Source organism: Oncorhynchus mykiss, chromosome 6 (assembly GCF_057628025.1).
Source record: "Oncorhynchus mykiss isolate SJ-2025 chromosome 6, ASM5762802v1, whole genome shotgun sequence".
NCBI lineage: Eukaryota > Metazoa > Chordata > Actinopteri > Salmoniformes > Salmonidae > Oncorhynchus > Oncorhynchus mykiss.
Window position 1 is genome coordinate 21,453,341 of NC_143027.1, and position 15,589 is coordinate 21,468,929.

The 15,589-nt window shown below is 41.4% G+C and overlaps 1 protein-coding gene across 4 annotated transcripts in view; it reads right to left on the bottom strand.

Annotated features, from left to right (window-relative positions):
* Positions 1 to 15,589, bottom strand: part of si:dkey-61l1.4 (uncharacterized) — a 66,620-nt gene that overhangs the window by 31,616 nt on the left and 19,415 nt on the right. For all 4 annotated transcript variants that reach the window (XR_016496559.1, XR_016496560.1, XM_090237211.1 and 1 more), the window contains exons 2-6: positions 3,517 to 3,664; positions 3,252 to 3,410; positions 2,892 to 3,084; positions 1,872 to 2,006; positions 1,569 to 1,664 (exon numbers count right to left, since the gene is read on the bottom strand). Coding sequence is in view for 2 of the 4 variants with exons in the window: in XM_090237211.1 (XP_090093337.1) it covers positions 1,569 to 1,664; positions 1,872 to 2,006; positions 2,892 to 3,084; positions 3,252 to 3,410; positions 3,517 to 3,664 (731 nt within the window). In the remaining 2 variants the exon portion in view is untranslated. The remainder of the gene's footprint in view (positions 1 to 1,568; positions 1,665 to 1,871; positions 2,007 to 2,891; positions 3,085 to 3,251; positions 3,411 to 3,516; positions 3,665 to 15,589) is intronic.

Consider the following 15,589-nt stretch of genomic DNA (forward strand, 5'->3'; position numbering starts at 1 on the left):
GTCCCAATCTCATATGCTGATAGATGGCAGAACAGTCAAGAAATGTTATTTCGAACCTGCTACTTGGGATACAATGTAATAAAACACCCCCATAAGGTTGTGAGTCATGAGGTTGAGGTTTGCGTGAAATAGTTGGCAAGTTGTAAATGGTATTGCTCTTGGGCTGATGTCTGATCTAGATTTTGCCTTGACTTGTGCTAAATGGCCCTTGCAAACTCACCTTTTATTCTATTGCCCTTTGTAAAGTAATCCTCTAATGGTGGTTCATTAACAGGTTAACCTATGCATTAGTGACAGTATGGACATCAGGTCAACAGTCCTCACACTTTCACTTTCAGCACAGAGGTTGTAAGGTAATGGATAATGGAAATAGACCTTATCTGATCCTGAGTTTCAGTACTTGTGAATTATGATCCAGAGGCTCTTTGGCACCTTCTGTGGCCCATATCGCTCATCTTAAAAGGAGAAAGTGAGTACACATCCTGTGGGTGTATTATGGGGGTCATTTGACCTCTCAACAAGTGAAGTGGAGCCCACAAGGCCGACTGCAAGTCTTAACACTTTGAGATGAAGATACAACTCAGTACTTCCCCCCCATTTAGTGGTTGACTGATGATCTAAGACAGGTATGGACTGGTGAAACTATCATTGTTATACTAAAGGTATGTTACTTTGGGCATTTGAGGACTTTCAGTTCAGTTCAATAAAAAAGTGAAAACCCTTAATGCACTTCTCAAACATCCTGTGTACGTAAAACAGATTAACAAAGACCATTTAAACAGAGCGTCATCAAGTCTAGAACTGCCACGGACAACCAGATTTCAATAAAGCAAAGAAATGTCAACTTGAACATAACAATAATGAGGAAAATGTCTTGTCCAATGTTTAAATAACAAGTATACACTGAAGTGTATACTAATGCTGAAGTATGCACTTGGTCTTTTTAAGCCTATAGTAAAGAGCCTGTGCGGTGGGTAATGAATGACGTTTGAGGACAGCTGGTAAAAGTACTCTGGATGTATTTGTGAGCTGCAGTCTAGTGTGTGAGACCCAGGGCCAGGGCAGCCCCTTATCCCTCCCTGATGGGGCATTTGTCAAAGCCAGCGCCGCTTTTAGCACACACACACTGCTCTGAAGTGGCCGGCGCTGAACCAGGCTTGTTCCCAGTACTCTAGTGAATCACAGCCTTCCCCATTAGGAAAATAAAACTAGGGGTTTATGGGGACAAATGAGAAATCAGTGGAATTTCCTCACCTCACCTCCATCAATGATACACTTCCCAGATTGTTCAGGCAATATCTCTAACCAACCACTACATCTGTCACTTATTTGCCTTTAATAGTGTCGTAAGCATAGATTACTACAACTGTTACTACTGGTACACTGGAACACTGTACAAAGCACATGTAAGGGACCCATTATCCCCTAATGCACTATAATTCAAAAGAGATTAAAGACTTTAAAACCAGGCAAATCCGTGGCTTTTGTCTAAATTGGGCTGACTCACATGGCTTTACATCAACTACTGTACATGACAATGGAATTATCTCCCTATCAAAGGTACTCACCATGACAGCATCCCCTTTATCTGTGGAACTCTCTCTGGAACTCCCTGTACTGTATGTCAAGTCATCTAGCAGGTCACCAGAGGACAACTCGGCATCCTAAAATATTAAGAAATTAAAAATTAAAAGGCAGTAGATGTAAAAGAATAGATCTAAATGGCATACTGTATAATAAATTGTCTCGTTTTTAATCCCAGTATAAATTACATACATATTGTCTTATTTTGTTATTATTATTATTATATTTCATAAAAAATTATCTTGATATTTCAGAGAGGACTGCAAAGTTCTGTAGTTAGTTAGTACCTGGTGTGTGTGGGGTGTTCTTGGGGAGCGTGGAGCTTTGGGGGCTGTTCCATCACACATAGGGAGGTGGAGGTTACATTGGTGTCTCGCTGCGTCGGGGTCACCCATCACAAAGGTCATCTGTCTCAGAGCACCCTGAGACAGACAGACAGGTAGAAACCTGAAACACTGTTGCTGAAAGGTGAGGAGATCCCTCAGACACACAGTAAGGAAGGCTTCACCTTCCACTTTCCACTTTTCACCCAGCCTAATTACTTACAACAGTCACAGTATAAAGTACTGGATTATCTCACTGATCTATGTGAGATTTCTTTAGGACAGGTCAATTGGACAGGCAGCTAAGTGTAAATACCCATGGATATCCAACCTTCCAACGAGCCCAGCCAGCTCTTCGGTCCCCAACCTTTAGTCTTTGCAGTACAGTAGGCTGACATCATCCAGATAATTTGACAGTACAGTGATAGTAATACAGGAACTGACTAGAGCCAATAAGATATGGCAACCAGACCCTGCCTGTGTCCGTCCGTGATGAATTGACACCGAGAGTAACGGCTCTGGATTCAATTAAAGTGAAGAGAAGCTGGTTTCAGGAGAATCAGTAAACTCTCTCTGGGAGGATTAATGAGCAGGCAGAGAATGACCAGATTCCCTAAAACAATTTCTGTTTACATTTTGTCACATAACTTAAGATGACAAACTTTATTGTATGATTGAATTCAAAAAATACATTTTGGATTTATGATATATAGTATTATAACTGCAGAAAACCAACAGCAAATTAAGTGAAATAATTCTCAGCGAGTAAGTCAAGCTGACAACTGCCTAGTAATTGGTGACGGGACATTAACTTCTCTCTACTGCCATCGAGTGGCAGGCACCTTCTCTCTGAACATATCAAGTGCTTGAAATCATGAGGAATTGAAAAATATTCAGATTACTATTTATTATATAACTTTACATTACTAGTGAATACTGTAGACGAAAGTGGGAGTGAAATTTGAGTATCCGAGAAACCCTTACCTCAAATGGAGTCTCAAAGCCCTCTATGATGCCCCCCAGCATCAGCAGACCATCAGTGGTAATGTCCTGTCCAGGGTAGGTCCAGTTCACCCTCTCCACCAGCTCACAGTCCACATAGAGGGCCAGCCAGCTGGAGGACACACCTACAGAGACCTGGTGCCACTGGCCGTCAGGCAGCATATCTACTGGGAACCTAGAGGGACAGGACGGAATGGGAGGTAAATTTACTTCACTTGTATTGCTTGACTTATTGTTTTTAGCTGCAAGTGGAGCAAAGCACCTCAGCTTCATTTACTATACTGTACAAAAAGTCAGAAAGACAGAATTCATCTAAACTAGGAGGTGAAACTAACAACGTACTCGTAATGTCTGTGGTGAGTGGAGACGAAGGTGACCGTGTGTGGGCTGAGACGGAGCTGCAGCTGGATGTGGCTGTAGGAACTGAGCACGGTGACCAGGCTACTCTCCTCCTGCTGAACACTACGCAGCTCCATCAGCACACTGAACTCATCTACAAACCTGGGAGGGAGCACAATATATGTGAGGTAGCACAATATAAATAACTTAAACAAAATGTTAATTTACATCAATATAATATAATATAGTATGTTAATAGGAGTAATACCTTGGTCCAAATGCCTGGTGTGTGGGCATTGCCAGTGTGGCGTACAGGCCAATGTGAAGAGTCAGACAATTCTGGGTCCCCACAGATAAGGATACATTAGTGGTGTTGACGGCCAGCTGGGACAGGTGCTCCAACACGTTCACCTTCTCTGTAGGAAGGTAGGACAAGACAGCAGCCATTCACTACATTTCTTTCACTACTGAGTACCCTGGCCGACATGACAGATTGAACAGCGTTTCCATCCGGGTCTCATTCTCCCCTAAAGACTGCACTTCTCCACATGTAGTCACAGTAGAGCCAGTCTAATCATTTAGCAGAGCAGGAGCACAGAGAGTAGTATTTTCTCTGAGTGCACACAGTGGGTGAGAAATGACGCCCTAATATTGCTCATTTATTTTTGAGTGAGGACTGGGGTAGCAGCCCAGGACAGCAACAGCCTTGAATGAAGGATGATGAACAAACAGACACTTCATCACCGCTGCAGAGAGAGGACCTCCGGACGTCAAGACGTCAACAGTAACGGAGCCACAAAATGGTGCTGGAGTCATGCACTGTGTCACTTTAATTTTAAATAAGAATAGACTGCGTGTGAGTGTGTGGTGAAAACACTCATGTTAACTGCAGATCACATGAATCTTTCAGTCCCCTGTCTCTGCAAACAATACCCCATAACGACAAAGCACTTTTTTTTTTTTTTAAGTTTGCAAATGAATTAAAGATAATTATTCTGAAGAAAAATACATAAGTGTTCAGACCCTTTGCTATGCAACTCGAAATAGAGCTCTGGTGCATCCTATTTTTGATCATCCTTGAGATGTTTCTACAATTTGATTGGAGTCCACCTGTGGTAAACTCAATTGATTGGACGTGATTTGTAAAGGCACACACCTATCTATATAAGGTCCCACAGTTGACAGTGCATGTCAGAGCAAAAACCAAGCCATGAGTTCGAAGGAATTGTCCGTAGAGCCTCCCGAGACAGGATTGTGTTGAGGCACATATCTGGGGAAGGGTACCAAAAAGGGGAAGTGTACCATCATTCTTAAATGGAAGAAGTTTGGAACCACCAAGACTCTTCCTAGAGCTGGCTCCCTGGCCAAACTGAGCAATCAGGGGAGAAGGGCCTTGGTCAGGGAGGTGACCAAGAACCCGATGGTCACTCTGACATTGCTCTAGAGTTCCTCTGTGGAGATGGGAGATACTTCCAGAAGGACAACCATCTCTGCAGCACTCCACCAATCAGGCCTTTATGGTAGAGTGGCCAGACGGAAGCCATTCCTCAGTAAAAGGCACATGATAGCCCAATTTGGAGTTTGCCAAAAGGCACCTAAAGACTATCAAAACATGAGAAACAAGATTCTCTGGTCTGATGAAACCAAGATTCAACTCGTTGGCCTGAATGCCAAGCATTACATCTGGAGGAAACCTGGCACCATCCCTACGGTGAAGCATGGTGGTGGCAACATCATGCTGTGGGGGTGTTTTTCAGCAGCAGGGAGAATAGTAAGGATCGAGGCAAAGATGAATGGGGCAAAGTACAAAGAGATTCTTAATGAAAACCTGTTCCAGAGTGCTCAGGACCTCAGACTGTGGTGATGGTTCACCTTTCCCCAAATACAGGTGTCATACCCAAGAAGACTCAAGGCTGTAATTGCTGCCAAAAGTGCTTCAAAAAAGTACTGCGTTAATTATCTGAATACTTATATAAATGTAATATTTCTGTTTTTCATATTTTTTTATAAATTAGAAAACATTTATAAAAGCTGTTTTTGTTTGTCATTATGGGTTATTGTGTGTAGATTGATGAAGGGGATTTTTTATTTTTTTTAAATCAATTTTAGAACAAGGCTGTAACCTAACAAAATGTCAAGAAGGTCAAGGGGTCTGAATACTTTCCGAAGGCACCGTATATGTGTACTGAGAGGATCAAGACATCACAGGCCTCAGGGTTCTCCTTCTTCAATGCCAAGAGTTCCAGAAATATCTGATATCTGCCCTTTCATCTTGGCGGATGGGTCCTTCTTGAATTACGGTAGCATTTGGACATGGCATTTTTAGATACTACTGCACTGTTACATACTGCTGCTCTGTTGGAGCTAGGAACACAAGCATTTCACTACACCTGCAATAACATCTGCTACATATGTGTATGTGATCAATACAATTAGATTCGATTTGATTTTTGGGAGGGAAAATGCTTATTTTTTCTAGATTTATTTTTTATTTACCTTTATTTAACCAGGAAGTCAGTTAAGAACAAATTATTATTTTCAATGACGGCCTAGGAACAGTGGGTTAACTGCCTGTTCAGGGGCAGAACGACAGATTTGTACCTTGTCAGCTCGGGGGTTTGAACTTGCAACCATTCCGGTTACTAGTCCAACGCTCTAACCACTAGGCTACCCTGCCGCCCCTCTGTTGTTTTATTTATTAAATGTTTTTGGTTACATCTTCCCATTCTAAATCAACTAATATGGCAGCTTAATGACTTTAAATAATTTTTACCATAATATTGTGCTACCAGGAGTAGCACCACCAATTATGGTAACACCAATGAGACATTTTAGGTTATTGAGGATGAAAACAGATGACCAAATCTAAGGTCATAAACCATTCCAAAATAATTTATAAAATCATTAATCATTTTGCTCACAATGTTATTTCCATTCATTTAAATTGAGTAACACCAAGTGACACCTTGGATTTAGACACAGCAAATTATCAATGGAATCCTCAAATTTATGACATACTATAAGGGTGTGATTAGCTAATCCTTTTCATTAATAATAGACCCCTCCCCCGATAACTGCTGGCACACTGGAGGGAATGCTCAATATAACACCAATGACATAAAACTGAGGGACAGACATTATATTAGTAATAAAGAAGTATTTTAATAGCCTTCTTTATTTTTATTGATCTATACAATATATTAAATAGTTTTGTTCAAAATAATAGATATCTCTAAATCCACAAAACATGTCACTACAACTCTACACATCACTACTGGGACAAGTCAATTTGCTTACCCTAAGTACATTAATCAATGCATAAACATAACGTTTTGCAGTATAAAGGACTTGCATTGTTTTATCATTGAAAAACAGTTAAACATAAACAAAAACATGTAGGATGTGTAACTATTTGTATTTTAAAGTGTTTTTCATGGTTGCAAAGGCAAGGGATGCAAATACCACAGCAATTCAAGAACGACCCGGATATACATACGGAAAGCCATGGATTTTTGTCTGAGTTTCAAGTGTTATTAGTCGTATGTACGTGATACACATGGTATACACCGGCCAACGAAATGCTTACTTACAAGTTCCTTATCTTGAGTGTGTGTGTTACAGGAGGCTGCTGAGGAGAGGACGGCTCATAATAACGACCGGAATGGAGCAAATGGAATGGCATCAAACACCTGGAAACCATGTGTTTGATGTATTTGATACCATTCACTTATTCCGCTCCAGTCATTTCAATGAGCTTGTTCTCCCCAATTAGAGTGCCACCAACCTCCAGTGGCGTGTGTGTGTGACTATGTGTGTGTGCGTGCATATGAGTGTTCCTGCGTGCATGTGTGTGTGTGGTGAAAACACTCCCATGTTAACTGCAGATCACATTAATCTTTCAGTCCCCTGTCTCTCACACTACCAGCCCGCAGTGCAGCAGTCTCCCTCCAGACCTGGAGGACTCAAGTCACACATGACTACTCTCTGATAACGTGATGAAAAGCCTGCTGTGAGCCACATTCAGCATTCCACAACTCACCAGGGCATATAGTCTACTGTACAGCTAAAGCACGGTACTGAACAGAGCAAGGTGTTGAAAACAAGGTGCTTATGGTTGGACATTCCAGCATGCCTGTATTAAGCCTAATCCATTGATTACTGTATTGTTATGTTACATTATAATACAACATTATCAAACGGTACACATCTTCTTATGCACGTATCAAGGTAAATCCTGAATCAGAGATTACAAGAAAAGGCCATTTACCTGAGAACCCCCCACTTACCACATACTGGCACAGCTGAAAACATGTCTCTCCCGCTAGAAAAGGTTAAAATGAAAACTACCTGATAGAGATTATGCTCTAATTGGTTGGCTAGTTGGGCTTTGTAACAACATGTCTAGAAGTCCATATTCTCTGTTGAACCCAATTCTCAGAGAAAACGGGTAACATGGTGGGTCCATGCTGTTACCTAGACAGTGCAGTAGAGCCGTCAGCGGCTCTTTTTAAACAGCTCAGTATGACATGTAGAGGCTAACAAAAGGGAACACAGCCATATTTGTGGAATAGGAAAAGGGAATTTCAAAGCCGACTGAATGACCTGCATACAGGTGGGAACGGAAAACTCTGACAAGCATCTTGAGTCCATGTGCTGAGAGAGGAACCGGGAAAGGAGGAGATGGTGAAGAGGTGGAGAGACATGAGGAGAGGAGGAGAGACAGGAAGAGAGGAACAAAGTGGAGAGGAGATTATAGGTCCCTGCCAGTGCCAACACTACAGTGCATCTGTACACCACAGGGAACTGCGAAAAATACCTGACAAACTAACAACTAAGACCACAGTAGAGTGGAGTGTGCTTTTGTACAAAGTAAAACATCTAGGCTGGGAAACTGGGAGATAATCTCAGCTGAATAATGTGTTTTAAACCTGTCCCCCTAAAACTGCCTTTCAGATTCTGCAGGACAAACAAACCCTATCTTGCCTCCACACTTCAAGTATCGGCAGAGTTGTGTTTTCCTAGAGAGAGAGAGAGAGAGAGAGAGAGAGAGAGAGAGAGAGAGAGAGAGAGAGAGAGAGAGAGAGAGAGAGAGAAAGAGAGAGAGAGAGAGAGATAAGGCTGCATTATCAGTGGAGGAAGGGGATAACATCTATTACCTAAGGAGTTTACTTGACCACAATCCTCTTGTGTAGACAGACTGACAGATTGGAGCTATTGGAAAATGCCTTGTAGCCTATGCTGTTCCAACACAGGGACAGAACATGCTTCAGTTGTCATGTCTGTCTGGCAAACCGAACAGGGAATTGTTGCCAGGGTTGTATACTCTGGCTGGTTCATCTTGAATTACATTGTAAATTGTTAGGAACACATAGACAGGAACTCAGTGTTGACTGCCAAATAGTAATCTCAGTTCATTGAGCTGGGAGAGTTCAGTAAAGCCTTGGGGTCTAATGTCTGGCTGCAGTTGCATGGTCAATTAGCTCCCCTTGCACTGGTGTGTGTTTCATTTACATGGATGGTTAACTGAAGTTCAGTCTTGTGGGACCCATTATGTTTGTCTGGGGAATAAAGGGGAATAAAAGCTGTGTTTCTTTCCCTTAATTGTGCTCTTAAAGGTAATCAAGGATGGATCGAGTGCACTGGCTGACTAGGGCACTTTCTGATGGGATTGCTGGGTTACATGGCATTATTTAACTCAAACATAGGATAGCCTATAAGACAGTACGGTCATCCAACACTGTAACTTTAAATCTATTTTATATCTCTTCACAGTTCATACGATTAGTAGTGGGGTCCCTACAGGGTAGCCTAGCAGTTAAGAGCTGTGGGCCAGTAGCCAAAAGGCCACTAGTTCAAATCCCAAAGCTGACTAGGTGAAAAATCTGCCGATGTGCCCTTGACCAAGGAATTTAACCCTAATTGCTCCTGTAAGTCACTCTGGATAAGAGCGTCTGCTAAATGACTAAAATGTCCCAATTGGGGTTCCATCACTCTTGACCTCCTTGCAGATTATCAGATCTTCAAATTCCTCAAGGTATTGTTGATTGTGCATTCATGGCCATGAATGGTATGAGTGACAACTTGCAGAGGAGTGTTGTTATGCACCTTTACCCAGAGTGAGATGATACACATATGGAATGGCATCTGCTATACTGTTATGAGCCTGGACCATCTCTGCAGCACTTCACCAATCAGGTCTTTATTGTACAATGGCCAGACCGAAGTCACTAATCAGAAAAAGGCACATGACAGCCCACTTGAAGTTTGCCAAAAGGCACCTAAAGATTCTCAGAGCATTAGAAAGAAGATTTTCTGTTCTGATGAAACCAGGGTTGAACTCTTTAACCCAACGGTGAAGCATGGTGGTGGCAGCATATGTTGTGGGGATGTTTTTCCTTGGCAGGGACTGGGAGATTAGTCAGGATCGAGGCAAAGATGAATGGAGCAAAGTACAGAGAGATCCTTGATGAAAACCTCCTCTAGAGCACTCAGGACCTCTGAGACTGAGGCGAAGATTCACCTTCCAACAGGACAACGACCCTAAGCACACAGCCAAGACAACGCAGGAGTGGCTTTGGGACAGGTATCTGAATGTCCTTGAGTGACCCAGCCAGTGCCTGGACTTGAACCCGATTGAACATCTCTGGAGAGACCTGAAAGTAGCTGTGCAGCAATGCTACCGATCCAACCTGACAGGGAGAAACTCCCCAAATACAGGTGTGCCAAGCTTGTAGCGTCATACTCAAGAAGACTTGAGGCTGTAATCGCTGCCAAAGGTCTTTCAACAAAGTACTGAGTAAAGGGTCTGAATACTTGCATAAATGTGATATTTACATTGTATTTTTAAAAATAAATGTGCAAACATTTCTAATTACCGGTTTTTGCTTTGTCATTGTGGGGTATTGTGTGTAGATTGGTGAGGGGAAAACATTATTTAATACATTTTAGAATAAGGCTGTAAAGTAACAAAATGTTGAAAAAGTCAAGGGGTAATGAATTCTTTCCGAATGCACTGTGTGATGACTTATTCATAACAAAAAACAGATCCCTAAATATAATAACAAGATGTAATAATTTGCTGTTAGTGAGAAGAGCGAAAATCTATTCATTTTATCTTTACATTCAAAAATAATTCATCTATTTCCGATTATTTATTTAATTATCATTGCAGAAGAAATTCCTTATCTTTTCTGACTGTGATGGTTTCATATAGGGCTAAGAAAATAGGGATAAGAATTGAGATATATAAGAGAGCCATGTGAGTGAGAGATGCTTCAGAGCACAGCAGCCAGGAAAAGGTATGGATTTTTTAGGGGGCATTACAGCAACACAAGTGGGATACCGCCGGGAAATACGAGGCCTGAATGAGAGACTGATGAAGTGTGTGCAGCCTGCACAAGAAACAAATCAGAGCTCATTCTTTTCATACAATTTTTTTCATTAGAGTCGTATCATGCAGCATTAGAATGTATTAAAAATCATACAAAACATATAAGCCAACGCATATAGGAAGATTTGTTTCTCTGCTTACTGCTCAAGACAGAATAGCCACATGTGCGCACTTCCTTGCAAATCATTTGGAGAAAAGATCCTTTCTATTTCATTCAGCTATGTTCAATTGTATTCTTCGTACTATAAAATCATTTTTTTAAATGCCACAGAATTGTAAGCAAATTGTGTCTGCTAAATGAACTAGTGTAGCCCACACCCATATGGCATAGCCAATTCAGGGCCTAAGACATTCTGTTTTACCTGATAATTAATTCCACCCACCTGGTGTCCCAGGTCTAAATCAGTCCCTAATTAGAGAGCGAGCAACAATGAAAAGATGCAGTGAAACTGCAGAGTTGAGTTTGAGGGGTGTATGCTATTTAAAATAGATTTTTTTGACTTTTTAAAATGTAGACGTTCCAAAGGTCTGCATCAGTGGCTTGTAGGCTACGCAATGGAAGCCATGAGATGCTAAATGTGTTTATGTTAATTGTTGTGGAAATTACTGGGGAGCCAGGCCCAGCCAGTCAGAATGAGTTTTACCCCACAAAAGGGCTATATTATAGAACAAATTACTCCGCAGTGTCATCAGCTGTCTGGGTGGCTGGTCTCAGACGATTCCGCAGGTGAAGAAGCCAGATGTAGAGGTTCTGGGCTGGCATGGTTACACATGGTCTGCGATTGTGAGGCCGGTTGGACGTACTGCCAAATACTTAAAAACGACGTCTGAGGTGGGTTATAGTAGAGAAATGAACATTCAATTCTCTGGCAATAGCTCTGGTGGACATACCTGCAGTCAGCATGCCAATTGCACACTCCCGCCAAACTTGAGACATCTACAGCATTGTGATGTGAGACAACACTGCACATATTAGAGTGGCCTTTTATTGTCGCCAGCACAAGGTGCACCTGTGTAATGATCATGCTGTTTAATCAGATGGATTATCTTGCTCACTAACAGGGATGTAAACAAATTTGTGCATAACATTTTTGTGTGTATGAAACATTTCTGGTATCTTTTATTTCAGCTTATGAAACATGGAACCAACACTTTACATGTTGCGTTTATAATTTTGTCAGCATAGATGGATCATCTGGAACATTGACTTTTTGGGGTATTCGGTGGATAAAAGCACCCTTCCGTGCCATGAGTCAGGTACCTTTCCCTTAATCAGACAGGCATCGAAGATATGCATGAGGGCATGGGAGGACTGGGGCCTTGTGGCCTTTAAAATCTCATAAGTGACATCTGATCTGATTGCATGTATCTGATAAATAGTCTGGTTGTACCGTTTCAGTAGTTTCACACCAAGGGAGCGTGGTCAGCGGTACACTATCAGACCGGGCTTGACATCTGTCATTATAGTAGTTCTGTCCATTAGCAACATTACTCGTACTGGGTGGGGGTATGGGGTATGCACTGTTGTTCAGAATAATGTCAATCCCTTTAGATTTGTGATGTTGCCATAAGTATTCCAATTTCTCACTGCAAACCTTTTTCACACATACACACACACATACATGGACATACACACAAAACACACCTACCTACATGTATATTGACCCGAGAACATACACACACATACATACGTTCACATTCCTTCCCACTCTTCACATACACTGCTGCTACTCTCTGTTTATTATCTATACATAGTCACTTTACCCCTACCTAGAGTTGAAGTGGGAAGTTTACATACACTTAGGTTGGAGTCATTAAAAGTTGTTTTTCAACCACTCCCCAAATTTCTTGTTAACAAACTATAGTTTTGGCAAGATGGTTAGGACATCTACTTTGTGCACTACTCAAGTAATTTTTCCAACAATTGTTGACAGACAGATTATTTCACTTATAATTCATTGTATCACAATTCCAGTGGGTCAAAAGTTTACATACACTAAGTTGACTGTGCCTTTAAACAGCTTGGAAAATTCCAGAAAATTATGTCATGGCTTTAGAAGCTTCTGATAGGCTAATTGACATCATTTGAGTCAACTGGAGGTGTACCTGTGGATGTATTTCAAGGCCAACCTTCAAACTCAGTGCCTCTTTTCTTGACATCATGGGAAAATCTAAATAAATCAGCCAAGACCTCAGAAAAAAATGGTAGACCTCCACAAGTCTGGTTCATCCTTGGGAGCAATTTCTAAACGCCTGAAGGTACCACGTTCATCTGTGCAAACAATAGTACGCAAGTATAAACACCATGGTACCACTCAGCCGTCATACCGCTCAGGAAGGAGACGAGTTCTGTCTGCTTTAGATGAACGTACTTTGGTGCGAAAAGTGCAAATCAATCCCAGAACAACAGCAAAGGACCTTGTGAAGATGCTGGAGGAAACAGGTACAAAAGTATCTATATCTTCAGTAAAACGAGTCCAATATCGACATAACCTGAAAGGCCGCTCAGCAAGGAAGAAGCCACTGCTCCAAAACCGCCATAAAAAAGCCAGACTACGGTTTGCAACTGCACATGGGGACAAAGATCATACTTGTTGGAGAAATGTCCTCTGGTCTAATGAAACAATAATAGAACTGTTTGGCCACAATGACCATCTGTGTTTTGGAGGAAAAAGGGGGAGGCTCGCATGCCGAAGATAACCATCCCAACTGAGAAGCACGGGGGTGGCAGCATCATGTTGTGGGGGTGCTTTGTTGCAGGAGGGACTGGTGCACTTCACAAAATAGATGGCATCATGAGGACTGCAGCAGGGACTGGTGCACTTCACAAAATAGATGGCATCATGAGGAGGAAAATGATGTGCATATATTGATGCAACATCTCAAGACATCAGTCAGGAAGTAAAAGCTTGGTCGCAAATGGGTCTTCCAAATGGGTCATTCCAAAATGGCTTAAGGACAACAAAGTGAAGGTATTGGAGTGGCCATCACAAAGCCCAGGACATGGATATATCTGATATGGGCAGAAAGCTTAAGTTCTTGTTAATCTAACTGCACTGTCCAATTTACAGTAGCTATTACAGTGAAAGAATACCATGCTATTGTTTGAGGAGAGTGCACAGTTCTGAACTTGAAAACGTATTAACAAACCAATTTGGCACATTTGGGCAGTCTTAATAAATAATTTTGAACATAAATGCAATGGTTCAATGAATCAGTCTAAAACGCTGCACATACACTGCTGCCATCTAGTGGCCAAAATCTAAACTGCACATAACCTGGAATAGTACATTATGGCCTTTCTCTTGTATTTCAAAGATGATGGAACAAAAAGGTGTTTTATTCTCCTACATTCATTTCAAATTTCCACAAACTACAAAGTGTTTCCTTTCAAATGGTATCAAGCATATGCAAATCCTTGTTTCAAGTCCTGAGCTACAGGCAGTTAGATTTGGGTATGTTATTTTAGGGGAAAATTGAAAAAAAGTGTCCGATCCTTAATTAAGTAAGCATTTCATGGTAAGCATGTTGTATTTAGTGGGCCTTAGTTATAATGCTCTTTCACGCACGCACAGTTCTTCGACAGGTCTGCTTTATAACGGGAAATGTGTTTATGTATGGCATGTGCCACGTTTATAAATGTAAATCTGTGCGTGCGCAGAAATAGCGTGCGCAGATATTTAGTGTAAAATGTATGCAATGGTTATAAATGAGGCCCCTGGCTTTTAGAACAATTATTACAACAAAAAAAACATTAATTTACCAAAACTAAACCATTACTAAACCATTAGCAAATCCACATAACCACTCTAAATGCAATAGACTACATCACTCATCAGTAGCATGCAACAACAACTGGGGTCTCATTTACAGTATCAACCATGCATATATTTCTAACAAAATTCTGGTGTTTGTGGTGGAGATTCTAGAATTCACATGCGCAACAAATAATTGTTGTTGCACGCAACATATACAAGTTTTCTTTGATAAATCAGAGCCATACTTTATTTCTGCGCTCATAAATGAGTGTGGAAAACGATCTCCATTCACCTTTGACAAAAATGACCTAATTTTCTGCATGATTTGGAGGTGTTGAAACTGGGCCATGACAGTTCATAAAAGAAAGTGCAAATGGCAAATTTGATCCCATTTCTGTAGAGGTATGGGCAGAATGTTGTAATCTTAAGCAGTGACTTTTAAAAGTAAATGCTGCCTACAGCCTACATTTCTATGCAAAAGATGAATTGTTGTTCAATATTTTGTTTATCAATACATGATTGTGTTTCTATCTCCTGCCTTGGTATAGGCTCTGAGATTAAATAGGCTATTATGTTGCGCTCCTATCGCACAGCAATACTGTAGCCGACCCATACTGTCTTAGGCTACTGGTCTACACTACATGACCAAATATGTATATGGACACCTGCTCGTCAAACATCTCATTCCAAAATCATGGGCATTAATATGGTGTTTGTCCCCCCTTTGTCCCCCCAGCCTCCACTCTTCTGGGAAGAGACGTTGCTTCCAGAGGCAATATGGAACTCGGTAGTGAGTGTTGCAACCGAGGAGAGACGATTTCTACGCGCTATGCAATTCAACACTCGGTGGTCCCGTTCTGTGAGCTTGTGTGGCCTACCACTTCGCGGCTGAGGCTTTGTTGCCCCTAGACGTTTCCACTTCACAATAACAGCACTTACAATTGACCGGGGCAGCTCTAGCAGGGAATACATTTGACAGACTGACTTGTTGGAAAGGTTGCATCCTATGATGGTGCCACATTGAAAAGTCACTGAGCTCTTCAGTAAGGCCATTTTACTGCAATGTTTGTCTATGGAGATTGCATGAACGTGTGCTCGATTTTATACACCTGTCAGCAACGGGAGTAGCTGAAATTGCCAAATCGACTAATTTGAAGGGATGTCCAAATATTAATGTAAATATAGTATATTTA